Genomic DNA, 25,961 nt, shown 5'->3' with positions numbered 1-25,961 from the left:
AGTATGGGGAGCAAAACACCAATGAAGAGAAAAGGGTTTAATATGAGGTAGAAGAGAGATTTGAGCAGAGTAGGAGGTTGTAGATGTGAGGGGAATATTCAAGAAAGAATGGGACAGAAGGAAGAAAAGATATATGCAAAGAGGGAAGATTAATGAAATGAATGAGGCCCAGTGGGGATGGATGAAAAAATTGGGATGGTAAAAAGAGGCTGATGGAGAGAGGGAGGAGAAATGAATGAATGCCAAGCAGAAGGTGAAAGCTTTAAAGACAAAGGGGGCAGAGTAATGAGGAGTATGCAAGAGAAGAAGCAGAAAGACATGATGGAGAGGAATGGGCATTAAGAAGGGGCTCTAAATTTCTGAGATTTGCTGATTTGATATAGCACAAAATTTCAGCCCTGCATTTCACTTCTTAATAGGAGCATAAATCATCAGGATTAAACCTCTGAGAGAAATTGTCGCCCATGAAAGTTGATCTGTAGTGGCCTCTTTTCCACAACAGAGTCCAAAAATTTTCATAGATGCTAGTTTTACCTTCACAGTCCTGGCTATGTTCAACACCCCTGGTGCACTCTACCAATCCTTCGGTGGAGCTGTGAGACGCTCAGCCTATTCTGTTTGCTCCACAGAAATTTGTTAAGATATGCCGTGGATTTTGCAACTCCTGGGTAATGCCGGGTGTACACTGTGTGATTTTCAGAAGATACAGACATGAATTTTGAGTCACTACCTTGGAAGTTGGGGTGACATCCAGTCTGATCGTGTGCTGTTTACCGTGCAGTCTACTGGGGGGCCGACAGCTGACCACAGGTGGATCAGCTGGTATGATTGATATTTTGGTTGCAATGCTGCACATGCATACACAGTGATTGAGCAGATTCTCCAACTCTGGGACATGTTTGCTTTTGTAAATTGTAGGACAGTGTCTTAAATAACCATTGTTGATGTGTCTCCATTATAATAAAGGAAATAGACAGGAAATAGGCCTACCTGCAGACCTCATACTAATATTTACTATTTAGATATGCTTGCTGGCAATGCTGTTTATGTGTGTGAGAGAGAGAAACAGAGAGGAAAGAACACATGACTTTACGACTTCAACCTCAGGATGTGAGGCTTTTTCCAAGGAAACTCCACTGATGTTCATCACAGTCCATTCTGAATTCACTCATACAGTGTGAGCACTCAGGTCATGTTTGACCATCAGCGATATAGTCCAAGCACGTAAATCCTGATGGTCATGGGTCATAAATGATGCAGTTGTACAATGTGAGCTGACTTTCCTCCATGATTGCCATAGAGTCGGCATGAAATCACATATACACCTGGCTTAAGAGGGAGCCTGACCTGACTTATTCATTATGCCCTGTGTGCAGAGAGAAAGTGAACACGTCAAAAATGAGCTCATGTCATACGCACCACCAGGAGTTAAAATAAGAAGAATAAGTGCTGACCATCACTGAAACACTATCAACCAATACTTAGCGGACAAAAAAAATAAGCTCAATCAGCTGTTGAATTTTAGAGTCCTTTAGTTCCTAAAGCTTCATTAACAGTGACAGATTTAGATTATTGCTTGTTTTTTTTTTCTATTGGCAAGTTTTAAATCTTAGTTGTCTGGTTTAAGCTGACAAATTTGATTCATATTTAGGTATTTTTAAATGTTATTTTTAATTGTATTGTTCCTTTGTGGATGTACATTGTAATCAGCTGATAAAAAACACTTCAAGTATAGGCTTAAAGCTGCATTACATTGAACAATTATGTTCCTTTTTTAAGATTTATTCATGGGCGTTAAGTGCCTTTATTTAGAGAGAGCAAAGCAGTGAATTGATTTGGAAACGGTTAGTAAAGATTGAGGAAAAGACATGTCAAATAGTAGACACAAACTGTTGTTGCAGTCCCTGAGTCACTCTGATGACCACTCAACAGTCACTGAGTCACTCTGATGACCACTCAACAGTCACTGAGCCACTCTGATGACCACTCAACAGTCACTGAGTCACTCTGATGACCACTCAACAGCCACTGAGTCACTCTGATGACCACTCAACAGTCACTGAGTCACTCTGATGACCACTCAACAGTTACTGAGTCACTCTGATGACCACTCAACAGTCACTGAGTCACTCTGATGACCACTCAACAGCCACTGAGTCACTCTGATGACCACTCAACAGTCACCAAGTCACTCTAGAGACCACTCAACAGTCACTGAGTCACTCTAAAGACCACTCAACAGTCACTGAGTCACTCTAAAGATCACTCAACAGTCACTGAGTCACTCTGATGGATGACCTCTCAACAGTCACTGAGTCACTCTGATGACCACTCAACAGTTACTGAGTCACACTGATGAACACTCAACAGCCACTGAGTCACTCTGATGACCACTCAACAGCCACTGAGTCACTCTAAAGACCACTCAACAGTCACTGAGTCACTCTGATGGATGACCACTCAACAGCCACTGCGTCACTCTAAAGACCACTCAACAGTCACTGAGTCACTCTGATGACCACTCAACAGTTACTGAGTCACTCTGATGACCACTCAACAGCCACTGAGTCACTCTGATGGATGACCACTCAACAGTCACTGATTCACTCTGATGACCATTTAATGGTCATTGAGTCATTCTGATGACTACTCAACAGTCACTGAGTCACTCTGATGACCACTCAAAAGTCACTGTGTCACTCTGATGACCTCAACAGTCACTGAGTCACTCTAATGACCACTAAAAAGGCACTGTGTCACACTAAAGACCACTCAACAGTCACTGAGTTACTCTGGTGACCCACATCCTTGCATGTTATACTTCTGATCATGTCTACTCAGCATCCTTGCACCCTTTGCACATCCTGCAACCATACTATCAATGAGCACAGATTTGTATATACTTGAAAAAATACTTCAAGAGCTTCACATGGCAAAAGAAGATGAACCATGGCACTACACAACCAAAAAGGAGGATCAGAGGGAAAAAAAACAAAGAAAACTTTGGTAGATGAAGGTGTAGATTTTTTTAAGTATAAGGGGTATATGTATATGACTGTTTCATATTTTTTTTTGTTGAAACTGTTGTATTACTATATCCTGGCCTAAAGAAACCGGCAGAGTAAGAATAGGCTGATGAGAGGATGAGGAACAACTGATGTTTGCATGGCAGATGTTGAAGGGCTGTAAAAAGACAAAGGAGGCAGATGAAGTAGATGAGCAGAATACAAGAAAAGAAGCGTGAAGACATGATGGATGGAAAGAAGAGGGAGTGTGTGACTGCTTAGAGCTGGAGATGACAGAAGAGCAGGAGGAGGTTATAAAGCAGACAAAGGCCAGTAAAAGATCAGGGCAGACAGTAAAAAGACAAGAACATAAATTACACCCACAAAGAACGAACCAGGCATCAGTCTTCTCATCCCAAATGTATAAATTATCATGCTGCTACCTTCTTCCTGCTGTCCTGCACTCATCCATTATCATTAAAGCTCTGTGGCACTCAAACCACAGCTTGCAGGCAGCAGGGCAGAAACTGTGCCTCTCACACATGTGGGTGGCAGGTTGATGTTTTTTTTTTTTTTTAATTTCAGTTACAGCTTTGGTTTCTGTCCCTGAGGTACCAGCTGGCTTCTCTGCCAATCAGCAAGACAACACTCAGAAACACCAGCTGCCAATATCACTTCTCAGCTCCATATCTGTTCTGTTTCTCTCTCTCTGCGTGTTCCTTTTCTTTCCTGGGTTATCTGCTCCCCGGCATGCAGTTTTTCTTTAATTAACTACATAATCACAGAAGCTGCTTCAGAGTCACAGCTTCAGGGCCCGAGACAGAAACAAGAGGAGGAAAAAAGGCCTGACACAGAGTGGGCTGACATAGACTTAAGAATCACGTTATGTGTTTTGGCTTAAAAATATTGTGTCCTGGTTACAGAAACTGAAATAAGCCCTCATCCTGGCTTTAAGAGACCTGTTTTTGCAACTTTGAAACACTACAGGAAAATGGGATGATGTGTCTGTAGACATCTAACTCTGTTCACCAACAGCTGCCGAATGAGATAAGCGATGATAATGTAAACACGTGTTATTTACTAGGGCTGGACAGTATATCCTTTTTATATCACGATTGGGATTTGTAAATTCAGAACAGTCCCATTGCAGGACTAATGATGCTAGTCACGTGGCTTGAAGCACGTCATGCTGCTGCTTCTGTGTTGTTTGGTGAAAACCAAAGATGCGAGTTTTCCTGTTTCCTTGACTAAAGACTAGGGAAAAACCTAGTTTATGGCTGACCGCAACTATCTGGGATGCCTGTTGAAATGCCTGACTGGCAGAGTGATTTTGTCATAGTTGTTATTTTTTGTGAGGAGAGCATGATGGAAAAAGTAAAAAACAAAGGTTGTGCAGGATTCTCAAATCACGAGTCTGAGTCAAGTACAAGAACAGCGGTCCAGTTAAGAGTAAACAGCAGTGGTCTTACAGCGATATCCAAGCTAACAGCTAACGCAGGACAATGCAGGACAAGCCCACCGCCATGATCGTAAAGCCATGCCGCAACAGACCGGGAATTGAGCGAGAACATTTTTTTCCTGTGACAGAAAGCTTTCAGTGTTGCTCTCTGGGCTTGTTTGGATGTAGGCACGTTGTCTGGTTCAGACAAAAGCTCCACTGCGGCTCAGTCCCAGCTAAGGACAGGCCTGTAGGGTTGTTTTTCATTCTTTGTTATAAAGAAATGTGGCCCAGTTCTAATTAAACAGAGGCCATGCTAAAGCTATATCTGAGTATTTACAGCTGTGGAGGCAGCCATTAGAGGGCTTTCAGCACAAGAAAACCCCGCCTATAGCGCAACTCTATATGTATAGCTCTAGTTAACACAGTGGAGGCAGCCATCACTGCCAGCATTCAGTCCAAACAAACGCAACTCTGTATTGTAAGGCTTATAAATTAGCGTCACTCAGTCAGTTACTTACTTTCTTACAGACACAGGCATTGCCATGTGGAGGGCTGACCTCAGCAGTCAGCCAAAAAGTCTGTCTGATGTCATCATCAGAGGGCAGCAAACTGGGCAATGTGCTGGCAGAGTCAGTGGGGCTACATGTAAAAACATTCAGGCTCAGGTGATGCTGAGCCATCACAGATACACCCGCATGACTCTCGAGGCAGATACTCAGTTAAGTGAGGCTGAGCTTAGGTGAGTGTATTCCTGCAGCACCTTGTTCCAGTGCTTGTTGCTGTGGCAGCATATAAAGTCCCTTAATGGTGCAGCCATGACACTGATTCTTTATATCATGTATGTACGTGGCACCCCGGGTTCAATTACGGTTTCTCTATCCATTGTCCTATCACTCTCTAATAAGGGCAAAAAAGCCCCCCCCCAAAAAAAAAAAAAAAAAAAAAAAAAATTAGAGAAATTTTAAATATCTTTGCAGATGCCTGAACAAAGCAAAACACATGGCAGTGGCACAATAACTGTTTGCTCCAGTGAAGTGACCTCACAAAGACTTTTTGAATAATGTTAGTATATCTGAAAGCAAAGTGTTTGTCTTGAAATTCTCTTTTTATGCAACAAAAAAGATAAATAAGACAAATAAGATAAATAAGAGGTAAATGCTTTGGAGCCACATGCTATGATTGAACAAGGGTTTTTTGTTGGGACCCAGAAGATTTTCAGGTCTCAAATTAGGTTGCAGCATACTGAAGTTTGTGAAAGGGATATCTAGATTTTATGAAAGTTTCACTTCTTGAATTTAATCATAGTAAAATATTTTGCTTCAAGACTCTATATTTTTAGAAGCACCTATATATTAATTTAGACAAAATTTGAGTGCATGTAATGCTAAATCTATTGCAAAATTGGCGCCTTGAATAGTTGTGCTCATGGTTCGAGTACTGAAATGCTTCTCGAGTGATGACAACAACATCAAGTCCTCTAGTCCTTGTACTCATGCCTAATTACTACACAGAAGGGCTCTGATGCTGTAACTTCCAAATGGTACAATGTTTTGGAAGGGTTGCTTGGTCATCATCTGCTGGCCAACTACAACAGATGGTGGTGTTGGTGTTAACTGCTGTAGTGCAACAGATGCTGAGCATCCCTTGTCTTATGGGTTGGCTGTGACTGGATAACACCAGTCAGAGGCGAGGACGTGTTTAATACCTGCTGTCACTCTTTTCCTGTTTCTGGAAATGAGCTGAATACACCCTCTCCTCAACACAATGTTGGTATTTAACAGTGCTAAGCCTGCAGTAAGTTCTCATTTGTCTCTGATTTCTTTGGTATATCCTGTAAAGGATAAGATAGGAGACAGTTATCAGAAACCTGGATGCTAGTATTTATCCTGTATGAAGGGATATAAATGACCAGGTTCCCTTGTGTGCATGTAAAGTCCATATCCCAAATGTGATCAAAACCAGGATAAGACTCATAACCATCTATGTAAACATTCTCTCTCCCTCCTTCCCACACTTGTCTGTGCATCATCTGCAGCACTTGTCCCAGGCCCGAGCGGAGCCAAAAACAGTTTAATGTCCAAGGTGATCTTTAGCGCTACACTGCCTGAATCTTAAACACCTCAATGCTTTCCACAAAAATTTCCCCTGAAGCATCCTTGCCCCGGTTACTTAGCTCAAGGGCGCCATTCTGTGAACCTAAAGAGCCACACGAGTCATGTGAGCAGTCAGTCAGTCTCTGGCTGTCGTATTAGAGGGCAGATTGGCACTTGAGGGAGCTAATGGAATCCGTCGTCACTCAACTGGAGTGGAACACCTGCAGCCTCCTGCTAATGACGTCTGCTAGAGGAGGAGAGATGGCACTTTTACTGTAGGAGGACTGTTTTACTGTTTCAGTGCACCCAGAAAGCAGATAAGCTGATTGACCTTTTTATCGCAGTGACCAACAACAACAAGCGTCCATGTCCAATCGATTAAGAGTAAATAAGATAAAGCCAGATCAAAAAAACGGCCTGGAAATGTCACGCACCTTATCTCCGACTCAGCTTAATGATCCAAGGAGCAGAAAAAGTTAAGACAAATACACAAAAGGCAAGCTCAAGACTACTTTCCTCCGTCATTCTTTGCACAACATCTCTATGAATCTCAAATCCTGGGACATAAAAAAGCACTCCATGACTGTCAGGGTCACTGAAAATTGTACTCCACTGTGCCTCAGTTTTCTGACAACATAGCTCTAAATATAACGTCTGTTACTGCAAAGACTTCCCGAGGAACAAACAAGTGGCTGTCTGAGCTGCAGGAGTTAGCAGCCACTCTGTCATCAGAAACCCTATTGGTACCAAAAAGCACAGAAAGGATGACTAATGCTGCATGATTCAGGCTGGTTTCTTAGAAAATCTGCCACACCTGAGGCGAAACAGTGATCCTGCTGGTTTGAAAAGATCTATCTTTCTGAAAAAAGTCACCAGTTATTCACAAAAAATAACCAATAGCTTATGAACTATTTGCTTGACCTGGCTAAAATGAGGATGTGCGGTTTATTATCACCATATTACAGAGATGAGAAGCTTTTTATTCAAAACCATGCAGATACAGATTGTGATTGACAACAAAATGCAAAAAACGTCAAATTAGTGGTTTATAAATATACTCAAGTCAATGTAAAAAGTATTTAACGTTTACTTGAAGTACTGAGTGGTAACAGATGAGCTGTACTGTAAAATCTGATCTTTCCTTGTTGGCAAGAACAAAAAGAGAATAGATCTCCAACCAGGTTGTTCAGTTAAAGTCATACCTTGATAGCCCATGAATTGAATTTTATGACTTTCTTGTGAAGTTAATGCCTCTGGCATTCACATTTAATTCTGAAACAAAAATAGAGGCTAATACTAAACTTTGAGTCTCATGATAGGGTTGAATACGGGCCTCAGATGAAACGGTCCCAAAGGGAAACGCTGCTTTGGAGCATTACCACTGTGAACCTAACCTGCCACACCAGATGGATTTGTTTCACACATCCATCTGGGAAACCTTCAATATACAGCTTTTGAGAAAGGGCAGAGCGTTTGAAAAAAAACTCAGAGGGTGATTGGATGAACGTTCTGTCCGTCACATCTTTAGGGGCCAATCAGAGCAACAAAACACATGACATCATCGCTGCTACCAAGGTGCGCATGTGCAGCTACTGAGGAATAAACTCCATACAGAACTGCATAATGCGAACCATGGCGACAATAGACATGTCAGTACACAACTTTTTTCATTTCTGAAAAGAAAACAACTCAATGTCGTTCTTTGTTCTTCTTTTAATGAAGAAATGTCGTCAAGTTCTGATAAAACTGGCGCTTTAGCAGCATACACGTTAATGTCTTCTGCCATAATGGCATCTGCCTCTTGTTGCTATTTGCTTACGTCACAAGTCCTCTGCGCCCGAAAATACTGCCCCTTGATGCTGATTGGTCCTGGTACTTTCTAACCAGGCCCAAATGGTTCAGACGGGAGCTTTGCAAGATGGATTCACCAGCGAGAAACACGGAAACAGGTGTATCCATCTGCTTTGCAAGGTTACAGTAAAACAATCAGAAAATATCCTATTACTCTGCATCCCTGCTTTGTTTTTTACTGCTATCACCCTCTATCCCTCCCTTTCTTGTGGCTGTCCAACCAATGAGATTCTGGTTGGAAGAAAGGGATAATAATAAAGATATCCTTGATCCTTGAAGGGAAGAAGGGGAAAGATGCACCCTGTGTTAATCAAGCAGCATGCTTTGACTTCCCAGGGAGTGCATGGCTAGAAACCCCCATATGGATAGATACATTTATGACAATGTGTACTGAATCCAATAAAATTAGTACAAAGCATTGAATCCATAGTAGCATGAATCTGAATATGAGGGTGCAACAAGCTTTATGGTATGAAAGAGGAGGCTGGGGTGGAGGAGGTGAAGCTTTGCCAGCAGCTGCAGCATGGTGCATCAGCATTAATGAAGGCAGGGATTAGTGAGAAGTACATCACATTAATTCCACTTTGTTGAGAGAAAGAAGAGTGATTGGCTGTGGGAGCTGGGAGGTGATAATTAGGATCAGCTGGCCACAGCTGGGTGTATGACTACCAATGTCCTGCATAAACTAATACTAGGCTTCATGAATGAGATACTGCAACAACTTTAAACAGCAGCTCTAACCCCCTTAGCAGTCTTTGATATCATTTTAGAAATTTTATGTTACAACAATAGAATGTGTCAAAAGAATTTCAATGACTTTGAAAAATTTTGGAACTATTTGAGGCAATATACTCGATGGGGCAACCGAGACACAGAAGGAAAAGTCATCATCTCTCAACTGGAAGGTGGGATATTTGATCCTTAGCTTCTTCAGTCACCTGCTAATAAGACTTAGGCAAGACACCTTTGCTCCCACTGCTGCATCAGTGACGTGTAAATGTGTACAGATACAGATAAATGGGATTTGTTAATGCTGTTGGCGCTTTGAGTGGTGAGATTAGTGAATTTCAAATCCATTCCCCATTTAACATTCAACTTATGAAAACCTAGCCTCAAAGACATTTAAGCCCATAAATCTTACATAATGTACTTTTAAGTAAAGGTTTTGCACTTTGTTTTTGTTTGTAAAGCAACATGAAGGGACTTCAGTGCTTTTAACACTAAATAAAAACCTCTAAGAAGAAAATCACTGAAAGAGGAAAGAAAAATCGATTGTTCATGACGGAGGCACAGATTGTGTCTGACCTCTCAGGGCAGATGTTATTAAAAGCTGAGGCCTACAGAGAGATCATGTGTACTCCTGTCATGTTTTTATATCGTGCATTAACAACACACACAATCCTTTAGCATCTCAGCTTCATCACATCTCATCCCAGAGCTTGAAGGTTCCCGTGTAAACTTTATGAGGGACTCTGCAAAGACAGGGGGATATCATAAGTCATAGACTACAGATAATCTGGGATGAATGTTCTGATTTTAACGACTTTACATGCTATCATGCCTCTCCATCAGATGGAGGTATAGGAGCCCATAAATGACAACAAAAGGCATTAAAAGGGCATTAAACCTCTGAGTCAGATCTTGTCCACTGATCAGTTACGATGCTTGAACACATCACTGTGAAATAAAATCAGCCTTTCCCTTATCACACTGTAGTTGCACAACTACTGTGCTTTATCAAAGGAGAGATAGAGGCGCCTTATCTACTGTAAATGTTTCTAAAAACCCCTGTGCTTTAAAATATATGTGCATTCAGAAAGAAGAAACCACATCAGCTCATTTCTTTAATGCATCAGAAATTTTATGAGCTGCAGAATGACATGGGAAGGGATCCGAATATTTTAGACAATAACCGGATGCTCCAAGGGGACTGAATTATATGAAAAGGAAATAAGATGCACCCTTGGCAGGGTGCCACAGATCTCCTGCTTTAAGGATGCTAAAATCAGATTTAAATAACAATATGATCACTGGATAGTTTATTCAAAGGTCTGTTGATAAAACTGTGTAAATTAGCATGTTTCCTTACTCAATATATCAAACTGTTTAATCAGCCGCCCTATATTGTGGTTATGATTAAATCAATTAAATGTATATACATTTTTGAGAGCAATGTAGCCCATTTTTGTTAATAATATCCTGGAAGATCTCAGCTTAGATATTAATGGTATGGCTTTTTGGGAAAGGCTAGGATCCAGTGGTTATGTTATATGTACAGAGCCAATAAAAAGTATTCACTTCCTTGGATGTTTTACCCTTTAATTGATTTTATAATCAATCATTGTCAATATAATTTGTTTTTTGGAAAAAACAAAAAACACTTTAATATCAAAGTGAAAACAGAGTTTTACAAAGTAATGTCAATTAAATTTGTAATGTAAAATAAGTGACTGCATAAATATTCACCCCCTTCAAATCAATATTTAGTAGAAGCACCTTTGCTGCAATCATAGCACTGAGTCTGTGTGGATAGGTCTCAGTCAGGCTTGCACATCTGGACTCTGAAATTTTACTCCATTCCTCTTTGCAGAACTGCTCCAGTTCTGTCAGGTTGCACAGGGATCAGGCATGAACAGTCTGTTTCAAGTCCAGCCACAAATGCTCTATTGGATTGAGGTCTGGGCTTTGACCGAGCCAATCTAGAATATTCACCTTGCTGTTTTTAAACTCTTTAAACTATTTCTGTGTAGCTTTTTCTGTATGCTTCAGGTCATTGTCTGGAAAACAAATCTCCTACCAAGCTGTAGATTTCGTGCACACTGAATAAGATTGCCCTCCAGGATTTTCCTGTATTTTGCCACATTCATTTTAGCCTCTACTGGCTGCTGAGAAGCATCCCCACAGCATGATGCTGCCACCACCATACTTTGCAGCGGGGATGGTGTGTTGGTGGAGATGTGCAAAACATATCGTCTTGTCTGATGGTCAAAATCACACAGTCAATCTCAGCTGCTGAAGCTTGTAACTCCTTCAGAGAAGTCATAGGTGTCTCGGTGGCCTCACTAGTCTCCTTGCACAGTCACTCAGATTGTGAGGACAGCCTGATCCTACAAAATTAACATATGGAATATTCCCTCGATCTCTTGATGATGGATTTAACTGAACTCCTTGGATGTTCAGTGGCTTAGATGTTTTTTGTATCCATCCCCTGACGTAAACTTTTCAATAACCTTTTCTCTGAATCACTTTGGGTGTTCTTTTGTCTTCATGGTGTAATGGTAGCCAGGAATACTAATTAACCAGCGACTGGACCTTCCATACACAGATGCCTTAATACTACAATCACTTGAGACACATTCACTGCATTTAGGTGATCCAGATTTTACTAATTGTAAAACTACTAGCACTGATGTCTGGACGTCTGTTGAATTAGGTCAGCCACTTTCAAGGGCGTGAATATTTATGCAATCACCTATTTCACATCACATATTTTTACTTAAGTGACATTAAATCTGTTTTCACTTTGACTTTTTTTGTATTTTTTTGTCAACAAAGCCAACATGTATTAACCATGATTGATTTATATAACCAATAAAAGGGTAAAACACGAGTAATTTTTATTTGCATTGTGTACACTCTCTGATCACTTTATTAGGTACACCTGTTTAGCTGCTTATTAACTCAAATATCTAATCAGCCAATCACAACAGCAGCAACCGATGCATGTAGGCATTTAGACATGGTCAAAATGATCTGTTAAAGTTCAAACTGAGCAGCTTTGTTTGAACCCTACATCACCTCCATCCATCAAATCAAATGCGCTTTAATGGACTTTTATCAATGTCACCTGATTTCCCACATGCTGAACAGTTCAACCATCACTCTAAGTGTCTGATATCGATTCTTCCAAACCCTCAGGGGGAGGATTAGAGAACACAAAACCCACAGACTAAAGCAGGCCCTGGACTGTCTCACAGTTACAGGGGTTATGTGTGCGTTAAAGTGCAGCACTATTTGTACTTTTTCATACAAACTTCCACTAAGAACAGTCTGAATGGTTGGTTAGTTGACTAGCACTTAAATCTGACCACTGAACAGACATACAAAGTCAGACATATGTGGTTGTTAAAGCTGAAAGACATGTCTTCGCTGCCATGACAGATATGGTGTGTTATTTGTTGTTGTGGAAAACACCTACTGTTAAGTCAAAGCAGCAGAACGTCCTACTGAAAGCTACCGGTATCTGTAAGTATCTCGTTCATGTTCTGTGCTGCTTACTTATGATGGACCATGATTATCCTCTCCCATCTGCTTCATGTTTTGTTACACAAATTCACCTCATTTACTTTGACCATGGTCCCTTTGGAGTATGCTTTCATTAGACTGGGGGGGGCTGGAATACGAGGGAATCATTCCCATGATTACCTGCTACCCTCAATGCCATATTTTGTTATCGTTTTGATTGAAAGCCCTCTGGTGACAGAATTAAAATGCTGTAGGTTTAATTAAATTATAATTTTAAATAGGGACACATTCATAAGTCAGCTTTTCAGTCACTTATTTGTGAGTAAGATTAGAAAGTCAGAAATATGTAGGAAACGCTCAACCACTGTTGCTGAAGTTGTTCCCAGGTGAGCTCTCTGTCTGTTTCCATCATTTAAATTTTGAAGTGTTCAATAAGAAAAAATGAGTTTAGTGACAATGTGTCACAGCAGATTTGATGCTGCTACGCTACACTGACAAACTATTCAAGAGACGATGATACAGAGAGGAATATTTCCTTGTATGTTCATTTAATTTGCAATACACGCCACTGTGGCCCACCCACAGAACTGTCTGGCACCCTGAAAAACTCAGAGAATGTGCCTTCTCCAGATGTGATTTAATGATGACTTCAATGCATTTGTGTGGGATCAGTGCATTGCTCCTAGCATCATTGCTTACGTTCACCTTATTTTGGAGCTTAAAGGTATGTTGACTTATTATTGGGTTCTGATGTTCAAATGACCATTTGTGCAAGTTCTGGACCACTTTCCAGCACTGGTCCTCCCATTTTTTCTTTCCAGATTTGACCCATTTTTGCCTCTTTTAACCACTTATTGCTGCTTATAATTTTTTCACTACTTTAGCCCATTTTGTCCTCTGAAACCCATTTTTGACAATTTTTTCCCTCCATTTTCACATTTAACCCCTTTTTGCCATTTTTTTTTAAACCTTTCCCCATTTTCTAGCCCAACTTTAGACTTTATTTGCTGTTATCCAATTTTTATCACTTTTATCCCGATTTTGCTTCTTTGCACCCATTTGTGCTTTCTGAACCCATTTTTTTTTGGCCACATTTTACCCATGTTCGCCACTGTGTTCCCACTTTTTTTTTTCCAAATTTACTTTTGCCCTTGTTGTCCTCTTTTAACATACATTTTCTTCTTGTTCATTACCTATTCACTACTCTAGTAGTCCATTTTGGCCACCTTTTTGCCCATTTTTGCCTCTGCAACCCATTTTTGCCACTTTATATCAATTTATGCCACTTTTTTTCCCATTCATGACACCTTCCACCCATTTTTGCCATTTTTGAACTGCTTCACACCATTTTATTCCTCCCATTTTGATCCCTTTTGCCTGCCGTAACCCATATTTTCCCCATTATTGCTTCCCCAAACCCATTTTTTGCCACGTTTATCTAATCTTTACTTATCAGAACCCATTATTGCTTTTCTGAACCCGTTTTGGCCACAGTTTGCCCACATTTTCAACTGTGTAACCCCTTTTGTCAATTTTGCACGATTTTTGACAAATTTCATCCATTTATAACACTTTTAAACTTCTTTTCACCATTTTCCCCTCCCAATTTGACCCTTCTTGCTTTTCAGAAACAGCTTTTGGCCACTTTTTGCCCATTTTTGCCTCTGTAACCCATCGTTGCCACTTTTCACCCATTCATGGCCCTTTTTGCCCATTTTTTACACATTTAATCCATTTTGGCTACTTTTTGACCATTTTACACATTTTTTCTACTAATTTTAATCCTCTATGTAACCCCTAATCGATTTTTATCCCATTTTGGCTTTTTTGAACCCATTTTTGCCACTCTTACCCTTTTTTACAACTTTTTTCAGCCAATTTTTTGCCACCGGTGTAACTCATTTTTGCCAATTTTCACTTTTAGCCTCTTATCGCAATTATTTTCCCCTTAAAGTTATTTCAGTTTCTTCCTCTTCTCTGGCATTTTGACGTTTGTGCACATCATAGCTTAGCTTTGATATTAATTTCCAAATGGTTTAGTAAATGTGGCCATCCACACACCAAGGTGCTATTCTACAGCTGCATATATCAATAAAATTTATTTTCTATTTCTTTGATGTGGTTATTATTGGTTGTTATTCAGGTTAAATATAAAATATCATGATCACAGATCAACTTTACAATGGACCATAATTTTCTTCGCCTCAATGGGACCCTATTTGGCTAGGCCAAATCCCCCCTTGTAGGTGGCTCTGGGCTGTGCATCAACTTCTTGCTGGTACAGGTGAAAGAACTGGTTTATGTTGGGACCTGTAGGCCTTAGAATAAGCTCTGCTCAACTTTGACATAATCACAATGATGATACTTTGTTTGTGACGAAGGCTTGGCTTGTCACCTGAGCCTTTACCTGAAGAGAGATGGACCAGGCCATCTCCCCTGACATACTGACAAAGAGGACACACTGGACTGGTTTGGTGAAAAGAGGTTTTTAATGTTTACTTTTTCTTTGAAAACTGTAATGAATTCTTCACAGCCTTGCTAGTGTAATCATATGAGCTGGATTCAGTTTTTAGTGTCTTTGTGTGTTTATCATTTCATTCAGGCTGGAGGATTTCATTCAGCCATTTCTCACTAAATATCCACTTCCTTTGATTCAGCTCCAACTTCGCTTGTCTTAAAAGCAATGGGGATCCATTTTTGTTGTTTGTTGCCCACACTGCTTTGTAAAACCTCTGAAAATGAGACAAATCCATCATGAATTGTGTGCAGTAAGGGGATTTGTTTGGAGTGTCAAAGAAAGAAGCACTGAAAAACACAAGAAGTCTAAGACTCGTTTTGTATGCCAGATAGCTTTGGGCATCAGCGTTTGAAGCTGAGGGATTGTTATCTGGATGATAAAGGCATCTTATGGGTTCAGAGTGATAACTTTCAGTTCTGATTAGCAGCAGTTTTTGAACTACAGAAGTTTATCTTGAATGCCTTGAGCTTTCAGGAGAAACTTTTCAAGCTTTTCAGTTTGGCTGTGTGTGATAACTGTGTGTTCGGATAGTTTTTTCTTTATTATTGTCATTGTAAGAACATTTAGGATTTACTGGCCTTCCATTGGATTTTCATCCTACTAAAATCATGACGTACAAACCCTACTCCAAAAAGGTTGGGGCGCTGAGTAAAATGTAAACAAAATGCAGTGATTTGCAATTCTCATAAACCCATATTCTATTCACAAGAGAACATATCAGATGTTGAAACTGAGACATTTCACAAATTCATAGAAAATATCAACTCATTTTGAATTTGCTGGCAGAAACTCATCCAAAAAAAAAGTAGGGACGAGGCAACAAATGTCTGGAAAAGTAAGTGGTTCAAATGAAAAACAGCTAGGGGAGCTTTTTGCAACGAATAAGGTAAATTGGCAACAGGTCAGTAACACAACTGGATTTTAGAGAGGCAGATACTCTTAAAAGAAAAGTTGGACAGAAAATCTGGAAAATCTCTGTGCACAAGGGCCAAGGCTGAAGGTTAGTATTGGATGGCCTTGATATTGGGCCCTCTGGCAGCATTGTATTAAAAACAGGCATAATTTTGTACTGGAAATCCCTGCATGGGCTCAGGACCACTTCCAGAAATCATTGTCTGTCAACACAGTTAGGTGTGCCATCCATAAATGCAAGTTAAAGCTGTGTCATGTAAAGAAAAAGCCATATGAAACCATATGAAAAACTGTTCTGTGGTCATGTCCTACCAACTAAAGAGAAGAGGGACAATCCAGCTCATTATCAGTGCACAGTTTTAAAGCCTACATCCCTGATGGTTGGGGTTGCATTAGTTCCTATGGCGTGGACAGCTTACACATATGGTGGCACTATCAATGCTGAAAAGTACATAGAGGTTTTAAAGCAGCATACGCTTCCATCTAGACAATGTCTCTTTCCGGACAGACCTTGTATATTTCAGCAAGAAGAGGCTAAACCACCTACCACATCGATCACAACAGCATGGCTTCACAGTAGAAGAGTCTGGGTGCTGAAATGACCTGACTTTCATTAATAGAAAACATCATCATAAAACTAACTGGTATGATCAAGGATGACCCCTGGCACAGGCCCAAATCACCTCCATTTTTCTGAATTTATTCAAAATGGCAGATTTACTGTTGAAGTTAGGGTTTTGCTCCAAGGGGGCCTTTCTTGTAGATCCCCTGAGAACAAAAAGTGGTGCTATTGAAGCAATTCCTGAGGGCCAGTTGTGAAACCTAATGGCACTGGGACGAACACAACTGATTTCAAAAGGGCTCTTAGGGTTGAAAAATCTGGCAAAGAAGACCTTAAGCTGTTAGGCAGCTAGGATCCTACATCAGACAAGAATGGGACATCTTTTCCCAGACGTTTACAGATTGTTGTACAAAGAAGAGGGGATGCCTCACATGGGTAAACATGGCTCTGTCCCTACGTTTTTTGATACGTATTGCTGCCATCAAGGTAAATTGTGTCAATTTAAATGCCCTATTTGATTTTTTTATGTTGTATTATGAATAAAACATGGGTTTATGAGATTCACAAACCATTGCATTCTGTTTTGTTTTTTTTATTGTATTTTATAGAATGACCCAACGTTTTTGGAATCGGGGTTGTACTTGAAATTCAAAGAATCCTTTACTAATTAGGTAAATGACACAAAAGCAATATTAACCAAGACATTTTATTGCCCCCTGAAAAACACTCATTTGTTCTAGATCACCACCTTAGTAGGGTCAGGGCAGTATCAGTGATTGAGAAAAGCTTTTTCTGACCTTAATTAATTAGCTTATCGGTCTGCTTGGCCTTTGGGCAGCAATTACAGGATACAGGGAGAGAAGGGAGAGAGGAAGAGAGATATTAGGAAAGACATGCGATGTGACTGCTGGGATCGATGAGTCAGCTGAGATGTGACATGAAAACACAGGAAATAAGAAGACAAACACAGATGCCTTAGCATGTTTAAGGATCACAAACAACAGCTGATCATTCCAACATGCTGTAGGTTAATATTCATGCTGCAGAAGTGTTGACACCATGCGAGTATTGCACTGGTAAGGTGACTCTAACAGAGCAGCCGTGAATTATCACCACCCTTTCTGCTTTTGAGCCCTAAAGCCCTGCTGCTACATATCTTTCCCTCTTAATAGCCCATCTCTCCCTCTGTTCCTGTGTCTCTCTCTTTCACACACAGGCACAAACTCATGCATACAGAGCAGCAGCCAGTCCACCTACATGCACCTCAGCTGTCTGGGCTCATTCTCAGCTTGTACACTGTGCTTCTCAGAATGAAAAATGTGCTCCATTTCTGTATTTTGATCACCTTTATGCTTGAAAAGAGCACTTGGTATTCTCACATGTTTCTAAGGGATTTCTGGAGGTGTTAGGGACACTTATGGCAGAGATTTTACATAAAAGCACCTTAACAGAGAAATACAAAACATGAACAAAAGGTTGAACTGAGGTCAAGACCATGCATCAGTCTAGCCTTACATCAGAAAATAAAAATCAGGTCTTTATTGACTTGTCCTTTGTTATAATGGAGTGTTGCCATGTCAAAACCACGCTATGTTTAGTTAAGCATAGTTCGCTGATTTGCTCTAAGCACCCTATTGGCTAATTGCTCTCATGCAGCCTTATTTAAACTGCTCTTGCCTTGCCACACTCTGCCTCTGTCACTGCAACCTGCTCTTGCAATCCTCCTCCACCCCAGCTCCTCCTTCATTATGCTTCTGACTATATCAATGTCAATCTGTTGTCACTATGGCCAAATACTTTTTCTTCGAGAATTCAAATTTGTGAATCAGAATTCACAAAGAAATGGGAGAAATGGCCCTTAAGACCCTCCATAGAGACACCACTGAAACACCCATGAAGACAAAGATGTTTGGAGTTGCATCAGAGCTAATACATGTATCCTAGTGACATGAAATATGTATGTGTAGTGTGCCTATATTGTGTCATTTGATGGAAAGAAAATAACATATACAGTATGTTTAAAAAACTGTCATCCGCAAACCAATGGACTGCATCCATTTGTTCTACACAGCCAATAATACAAAGACTTGGCAAATTGCATGCATACAAATGAAGATGCATGCAAACATCAACATGTACCTTCATGCATATGCACTCAGTGACTGCCACTGCTTATAAATGTTTAACTGGGAGATCAAAAGACCTCCTATTATAATATTTTCAGCCCAAGGTCAGTCCATAGGACTCAGGTATTGAATTGATGTGAGGCTTGATTCAAACAGCATGACACAAGAGTGATGGTATCAGGACTGACACTATAATAACAGGTCTGTATCAGAATCACTACAATGACCATGACATGAGGAGATGAGAGATGGACTGTGGATGGATAGAGGACAGTGAAGCAGGAAAAATCCCGATGTACAGATACAAACACAGACACTCATAGAGAAAGCGACCCACCCGTCCACAGTGGGTGGATGTGGGGGGGTCTCCCTTTTCATATTTAATGTAAATACATTTTGAGTGTCAAATTAGAGAGCTATATTGAGGGAGCAACACAATTAAGATTAAGAGCAGTGCCATACAGAGCTTTATGATGTGAGATGGCCATACGCATGGGTCCAACCTGCTGGTTCTTTACATAATAAACTAGGCAAAGAGAATCACAAAAAATGTGTTTTTACAAACAAACGAGCTTCGATATTATTCATTTTTAAAAAGTCAGCTCTCACATTGTCAAAATTAAACGTACACAGATATTTTTTTCTGAAGACCTGGTAAGACACATAATGTACAACGGTGTATAAGGGTCAACAGCAAAAGACTAAAAAAGGAAGAGACTGTTAATTTTTTTGCGAAAAAGTTAAAATTTGGTTGAAAAAACTCAACATTTTTGAGATTATAAAGTTGTATATCAACAAGAAAACAAAGTCTGGATTTCAGAGTTTAAAAAGTTGGAAATTTTCAAGAAAAAAAACATGAAATTTCCATGTTTAAAAAGTTTAAAATTTTGACATTAGAACTTCAAAAATTTCACATTTTCAAAATTGCAAATTCACAGCAGCAAAAGTAAAAAAATGACAAGAAACCAAACTGAAAACAGTGGCTTGATTCTGAACTTTATGATGTCAAAAATGCTTAATTTTGGTTCATGTACATTTATGACTTTACAGTCAAACAATTTATTTTATTTTTCTTGTAAATTCACAGTTTAAAAATTGAAAATTTCAAGTTCACCATTTTTTCCTAGAGTGGCCTTAATACACTGTCGTATAATGGGGGTAAAATATTTCATTTTGATCTATTCTTTATATCAAAGCACAAATATTTGGAAGCAACATCTTGAAAAGGGCAAAAATACATTGCTTAATTGATATCATGCCCCATCCCCTCCAACAGTCAGTCTGTCTGGATGTTGTCCCAACTGTCCGTCTACAATCTATCTGTATTTATGAAACAAGGGCTGGACAGCCTTTGGTGCATATTCAGAGATGTTTCATAACCCGTCAGTCTAGTTTCTTTTAGCTGACACTTTAATGTAAAGGTTTGCTTTAATCCAGAGTGGAATAAACAGTGTTGTTTAAGAGTTATTGATCCAATCATGCCCTTAACCAGGGAATTCTCTCTAACAGCAAAAGAGTGCATTGTTATCTGTTTGCAATAGTCACAATGCCAGAATTATGAACTTTAGAATATTACTCTTAAGAATCAAACAACACCAATATTTTTGTGACAAAAATATTGGTGTTGTTTGCAATTAATATTTCGGCATTTTTAAATAATTAAGCATCTTTAAGAATTAAGGATGTTATTATTTTTACACCGAATGCTTGTCATAGTCACAAACAGCTCAAAACATCGCCTTTTTTGGTAGTTTTTCTCTATGCACAAATCACCACTTGCACCCAATCTGGAGTATTCTGTTGCTGTGTGACATCACCTGCAAAGAAAAACTGAACAAACTTAGTATATTTGAGTTAGGCAGTAGCACACAGGCTCTGAGTTGGGGACTTTTACCGTTTATTTCAAGGATCTTTGGTCTGAAGCAGAAACACCTCTATTTCCACAAAGAAAGGATAAGGTCTGACACATCAAGTTTGTACAAGGCCAACCTTAAAAGGGATAAAAATAATGCAAAACACCATCCCTGACCCAATTTGAAAAGAACAAAAATGTCTCATTTGTTATAGGGAGATCTAACCTAGTCTGATTCAACAGCCGCTGTTTTTCATCTAAGGAAGTAATTTCTCTGACTAGAGGCTGTACAGGAAGTTTCCTGTAAATGCTTGGAGAGGATAAAAGCAACCAAGTGGTCTTTAATAATCTGCTCTGACTGGTGGAGGCTGCATTGCTTTCATTGACACCATGAATAGAGTCACAGAGTGTATCTATGTGTAATTTAAATGTTAATAGAGTGATTGTTGAGACTTTCTTTAACTGATCTACCGACTGTATTTGCTCATTCACAGAAACCATAAAAGAATCACTTTCTACTGCTGCCAAAAAGCCATAGATTTAATAGAAGGACACAAAAACTGTAAATGTCTACATGTCTGGGGGATAATAGGAAACTGGAACTTCTCACCCTTTCAGCAGAGGCTGAGATACAGTGCCTTACAAGAGAACATAGCGGAGCATCACTAGGGTTTATTGTTATCTGTCACACTGGATGCTGTTGTGTTTCATGTCACCCTCATAAAACACAGAAAAGGATGAAGCTGCTGTAATAAGCTGTCACTCAGGAGACACTGGAAGTTGTCATAAACTCCAGCTGTGACGTGTTCAATCACGCACAATGTGTCCGCATTTTCTGTTCAGTGGTCAAAGCAAGCAGGGTAAACTCAACTTCTTTACAGGATTAGTATGGACTCTCTGCTTAGAAGGAGCTCTTTCATAAGGAGGCATTACTTACAGACATACTTTAGTTTCTTGTTGATGTTTGGTAGCATGACATAGTTCAACATCTTTAAATAAGTGGTTCTGATTGGTTGAGCCTTAGGACCCAGCATCAACTCCCTATGTCAACTTCTAATGAGAGATTCTGACCCAAATTTCTCATGTGATTTATTTGAAGAAAAACATTACAGTTTGGACCTCAAGTTTGGCAAAATGTGACAAATCAAAGAGGCAGGACTGAACAAAAATGTTTTAAGGGTTTTTTGTTGTTTTTACAATACATGTACTTAAGAAGTTGAAATTTAGTTTGACGGCCATACAAGGACTTTTTCAATGGAACATAAATGCATTAAGTGATACAGCAGTGGGAGTGATTTAGGGTTCAGTGTCTTGCCCAAGGACCCTTCAACAAATTTCTGCAGGAGCTGAGGATGAAACCCCCAAGATGTTCGTTTAAGAGATGACCGACTCTACCCCTGAACCGCAGCCCCTTGCGGATTCTTTTACGCTCTTTTGTCTCAGAGATCCTGTTCAGTTAGCAGTGTCCAGGCCATCTATCTTGGTATTTTAGTCTGAAAAGGGCACCACTGACAAAAAGACCAGGTAATCATGGCTGCTGCTGTGCACATCAGCGCTGTGCTGAAGAGCAACAAGTTAAAACAAAGGCTATAAATTACTTTTAAACCCTCTTTGGGCCTGAGTCTGCAGGAAATTTGTTGCCCTTTCTCTGGAAATACCTCTCACAAACCTGCGTCTCTCTATATTTCTTCTTAAAGCTGGAGCAGTACATTGAATCTCTCTGTCAGGAGAAGACTGTCCATCAGGACTTCCATAATGAAAAGTGAGCTTTCCCTCTCATCGTCCCCTCCTCAATCTCACCTCTTTCTCTCTCTGCAGGCAGCTGGTCTCTTACAACACCTCTCTTATTATTTCTCCTTCCACATGCGGGTCCCTTGCACTGCAAAGTCATAGTCAAAGTCAGCAGTAATGACAGTGCAAGAACAATGTATGGGGAGTGAGTGAAGACACCTTCATGGTATAGGCAAATAATGCAAGGACAGTTTATGTTGATAGGGTATACTTCATTGTTTGGTGGCTTTATCAATGTCAAGACAAGGGATGCATGATAATATCACTGTATTGCACCTCATTTTGTTTACCAAAGTGCTACCAAAATTCACATAAAGTAATGCCTTGCACTAGACCCTCCAAAACAGTAGGTAGCAGTATGCACATAAAAACGGCTACCTAACTACTACATCATGATTTACCCCTAACTCAAAGCTGAAGTACTTTTCTAATGTCCCTGTTGACTGTGTGCATTTTAAAAACACTTTATCTTCTGTCTGCACTTATGTGTTGTTAGATGTAAACCAAAATAGTGAGTTTTCTCATTTCCTTAACTACTTTACATTTAAATCTACCTTAATCTTCAGGACATTTCTGATCAGAGGATACAGGGGTTCACAGACACCTGCAGCCTGCATCACTCCCCATCCAGAGTTCCCCCCCTTACAGAACACTGGTATTTTATGGACCTATAGGCTTTACTGACCCCGGCCAGAAGAGCTGAATGGAAATTTGTCACCCAAGTAAATTTACTGCTGTTGCCTTATTCCTCTCATGGCTGACAACTAGATGAGCTAGAGTTGGCATGATATGTTTACCCTATAAAAGCAATGTGTCAGCTGTTGAAGTGGAAAACTGAGATGAAATCACTAGTCTAAACTCTCTGTCAAAGCTTGCAGACCCAAAAAGCTCAGCAGAAGCATGTAGCCATAGCTGACTCCAGATTTTCAACAATTCTCATCCTCCTTAATCTGAGTGCGGCCTTTGACACCATTTTCCATCACAACCTCCTCGACAGACTGGCTGCCATTGGAAACACAAACTCAACCTTGCACTGTTTTAAATCACACCTCTCTGGCCACACTTGGTTCATACAACTCAAATCCTTCGACCACACCCTAATCCAGTCTCTACTGGTGTTCCACATGGTTCTATCCTGGGACCCCTACTTTTGATTATATATTTGCTTCGTTTAGTTCACATCTTCCATAAATTCAACATCAACTTCCACTGTTATGCAGATGACACCCAGCTCTACCTATCCACTGAATCTAACTCCACCCTACCACCCTCCTCCCTCTGCAAATGTTTACAGGAAATCAAATAACACAACTCCCTCAAACTCAGCAGTGATAAAACTGAAGTTCTTCTTATTAGCAATATATCCACTTCAGCAAAATCTGACAGTTTTTTCCTTACGACCAATCATTCTTCAGTTTCTCTTTCCCCTTAGATCTAGAGTCTGGCTGTCATCTGAGACAGCACAGTGTCTTTCCAATAACACATCAATACAATAGCAGGTCTACAGACTTCCATTCAAGCGACATCAATCTGGTCCCTTCCTGGATAGACCGTCTCTTTGGTGTAAGTCAGAAATTTCTTATCAAACTTTAATTAGTCCCAAATTCTGCTGCCCATTCAATTTGAATTACAACCTAACATCTTAGGAGCTGTAGTTTTAAAATTGCTGCATCATCTCGTGTTTCCAACAAATAACAATCAAATAACCATGAAGGCATCAACAAGGACTAAACTCATAAAGGACCATGGATTTGGGTGTCATCATCACTAAAAAGAACCAGTCTCCATCCCTTACTGCACCATGCATTATACTATCTATTTCTTAATTAACTTTCATTTTAATCCCTATTCTCAAATGCAAATTGTTTACAGGGGAGAAAAAGACATTTTTGGATTATGGCTCTTGCAGAAACAATGTTTGGCTACAGAGTAGGAGGATGTTAAGTACCATTGCTCGAGTGAAACACTTCACCCATAGTCCCATATTTAGTCTGCACAAATAATCACAAAAAGGGTCTTACCTTTCCTGATGCAGAGGCTCCTTTCTCCAATGAGAAGCTGCAGGGAGACAGATGAGGTGGACAAATTAATCTCACAGGGACAGACGTGACACATGCTCTCAGATCAACAGACCCACTTAATCATGTACTGAATGCACTAACATGAATATTCATAAGGATGATATTTATGGACAGTGCATCCACTGGCTGTTTATTATGCTGAGCATTTCTAAACACAATAAAAAACATAATGACCTTAAATGTACACAACTGTTGCTCTGTGGTATGACTGCCTAAGAACAACGGCTAGAGAAAGTAATGAGCTACAATTTTTAAACTATGCCTTCATAGGTCATTTTTTCATTAAGTATCATTGATTTAAAGGAAGACACGAGCACACACATCTTGACAGACAGCTTTTTATCTTTCATATTCCTAATTTATCAAAGGCGGATAAACGCAGATTTATCAAATTTCATCCCAGCTTTCATGTTCCTCATCGATATGGCAGAGACTGCTGCACAGACACATTTTTACAGGCAACATGAAGTGGTTTGGTCTTTCTGTTGGGCTTCTTATTAAATTTAAAGCACAGATGTCCACATGCATCTAACAAACACACACCATGAAAACATAAAAGGAAGTTCTTGAAAAGTGTGTTTTTTTAGCTAAATAATCTGCTGGAGAGAAGTGACTCAAGTAGATGACGCACATCCTGAAGTGCTCAAGAACATTAGACTGTAAATCCTTAAGAAAAAGGGACTGCTCAAAGAGCACGTTATGATGTCAGGAACAAAGAAACAGAACATTTAGCCTTCACAGTCAAAACACTGCACTTCCACATGCAAAAGCACTCAACACTCAGTGTCTAACTGATATGGCACCGTGCTGCAGTCTTATGGGGAGAAATTTCTGCTCCGATTTTCTGAATTAATGAGATACCTCCCAGTGTCACAGATTAATGGTGTTTAATTGAAAAGGGGGTCACTTGTAGCCCCTGTTTCATGGGCCTAGTAATGAATCATTACAAGTAAATGTGAGTGCATCACAAAAGTATGGCACAGGTGCATGAAATAATAATAAAATCATCAAATGCACAAAAATGTGTGTTTATATGTGCCATAAAATTTTGCTGCCCTGCTATGCTTGTGATGCGGAGGAGGACTTAGTGATGAATTACTCTTATGCGCCCGTGTATGATAAAAATGTTACATAGTATCAAAAACACATGAAAAACAGTGAATTTGCAGTACTGTCCTTGTTGTAGAGACAGTTTTATTGTGCAGCAAATCACCTTACTACAGTGTTTTTGTGTTTCCTGTGTTCTCATGTTGATGGAGATTGTTTTCAAAATGTTGCTGTGTAAACGTGGAACTTTTTGGAAACGAAAATGGAAAATGAAGCAAAACATTGTCATATAATCAAGGCCTTAGTTAGGTCTGAGTCCAATGATGTTCAATCGAGAGTCTGTTTATCCTGGAGCAGTTAAAGTGCCATTTGTGTACTGTTGAGTTCAGTGTTGCTGATAGTGAAGACCAAACTTCTTCAAGATACAGCCGGACTCC

The 25,961-nt window shown here is 39.8% G+C and overlaps 1 protein-coding gene across 1 annotated transcript in view; it reads right to left on the bottom strand.

Moving 5' to 3' along the window:
* The window catches only part of whrna (whirlin a), a 241,157-nt gene that overhangs the window by 33,008 nt on the left and 182,188 nt on the right, over window positions 1-25,961 (bottom strand). Inside the window, exon 6 of the mRNA XM_041811492.1 lies at window positions 24,418-24,454. Coding sequence (XP_041667426.1) covers window positions 24,418-24,454 — 37 coding nt within the window. The remainder of the gene's footprint in view (window positions 1-24,417; window positions 24,455-25,961) is intronic.

The sequence above is a fragment of the Cheilinus undulatus genome, linkage group 17 (assembly GCF_018320785.1).
Source record: "Cheilinus undulatus linkage group 17, ASM1832078v1, whole genome shotgun sequence".
In the NCBI taxonomy this organism is placed as follows: domain Eukaryota; kingdom Metazoa; phylum Chordata; class Actinopteri; order Labriformes; family Labridae; genus Cheilinus; species Cheilinus undulatus.
The sequence above is the reverse complement of the archived record's forward strand: the minus strand, read 5'-3'. Positions and strand labels throughout refer to the sequence as shown.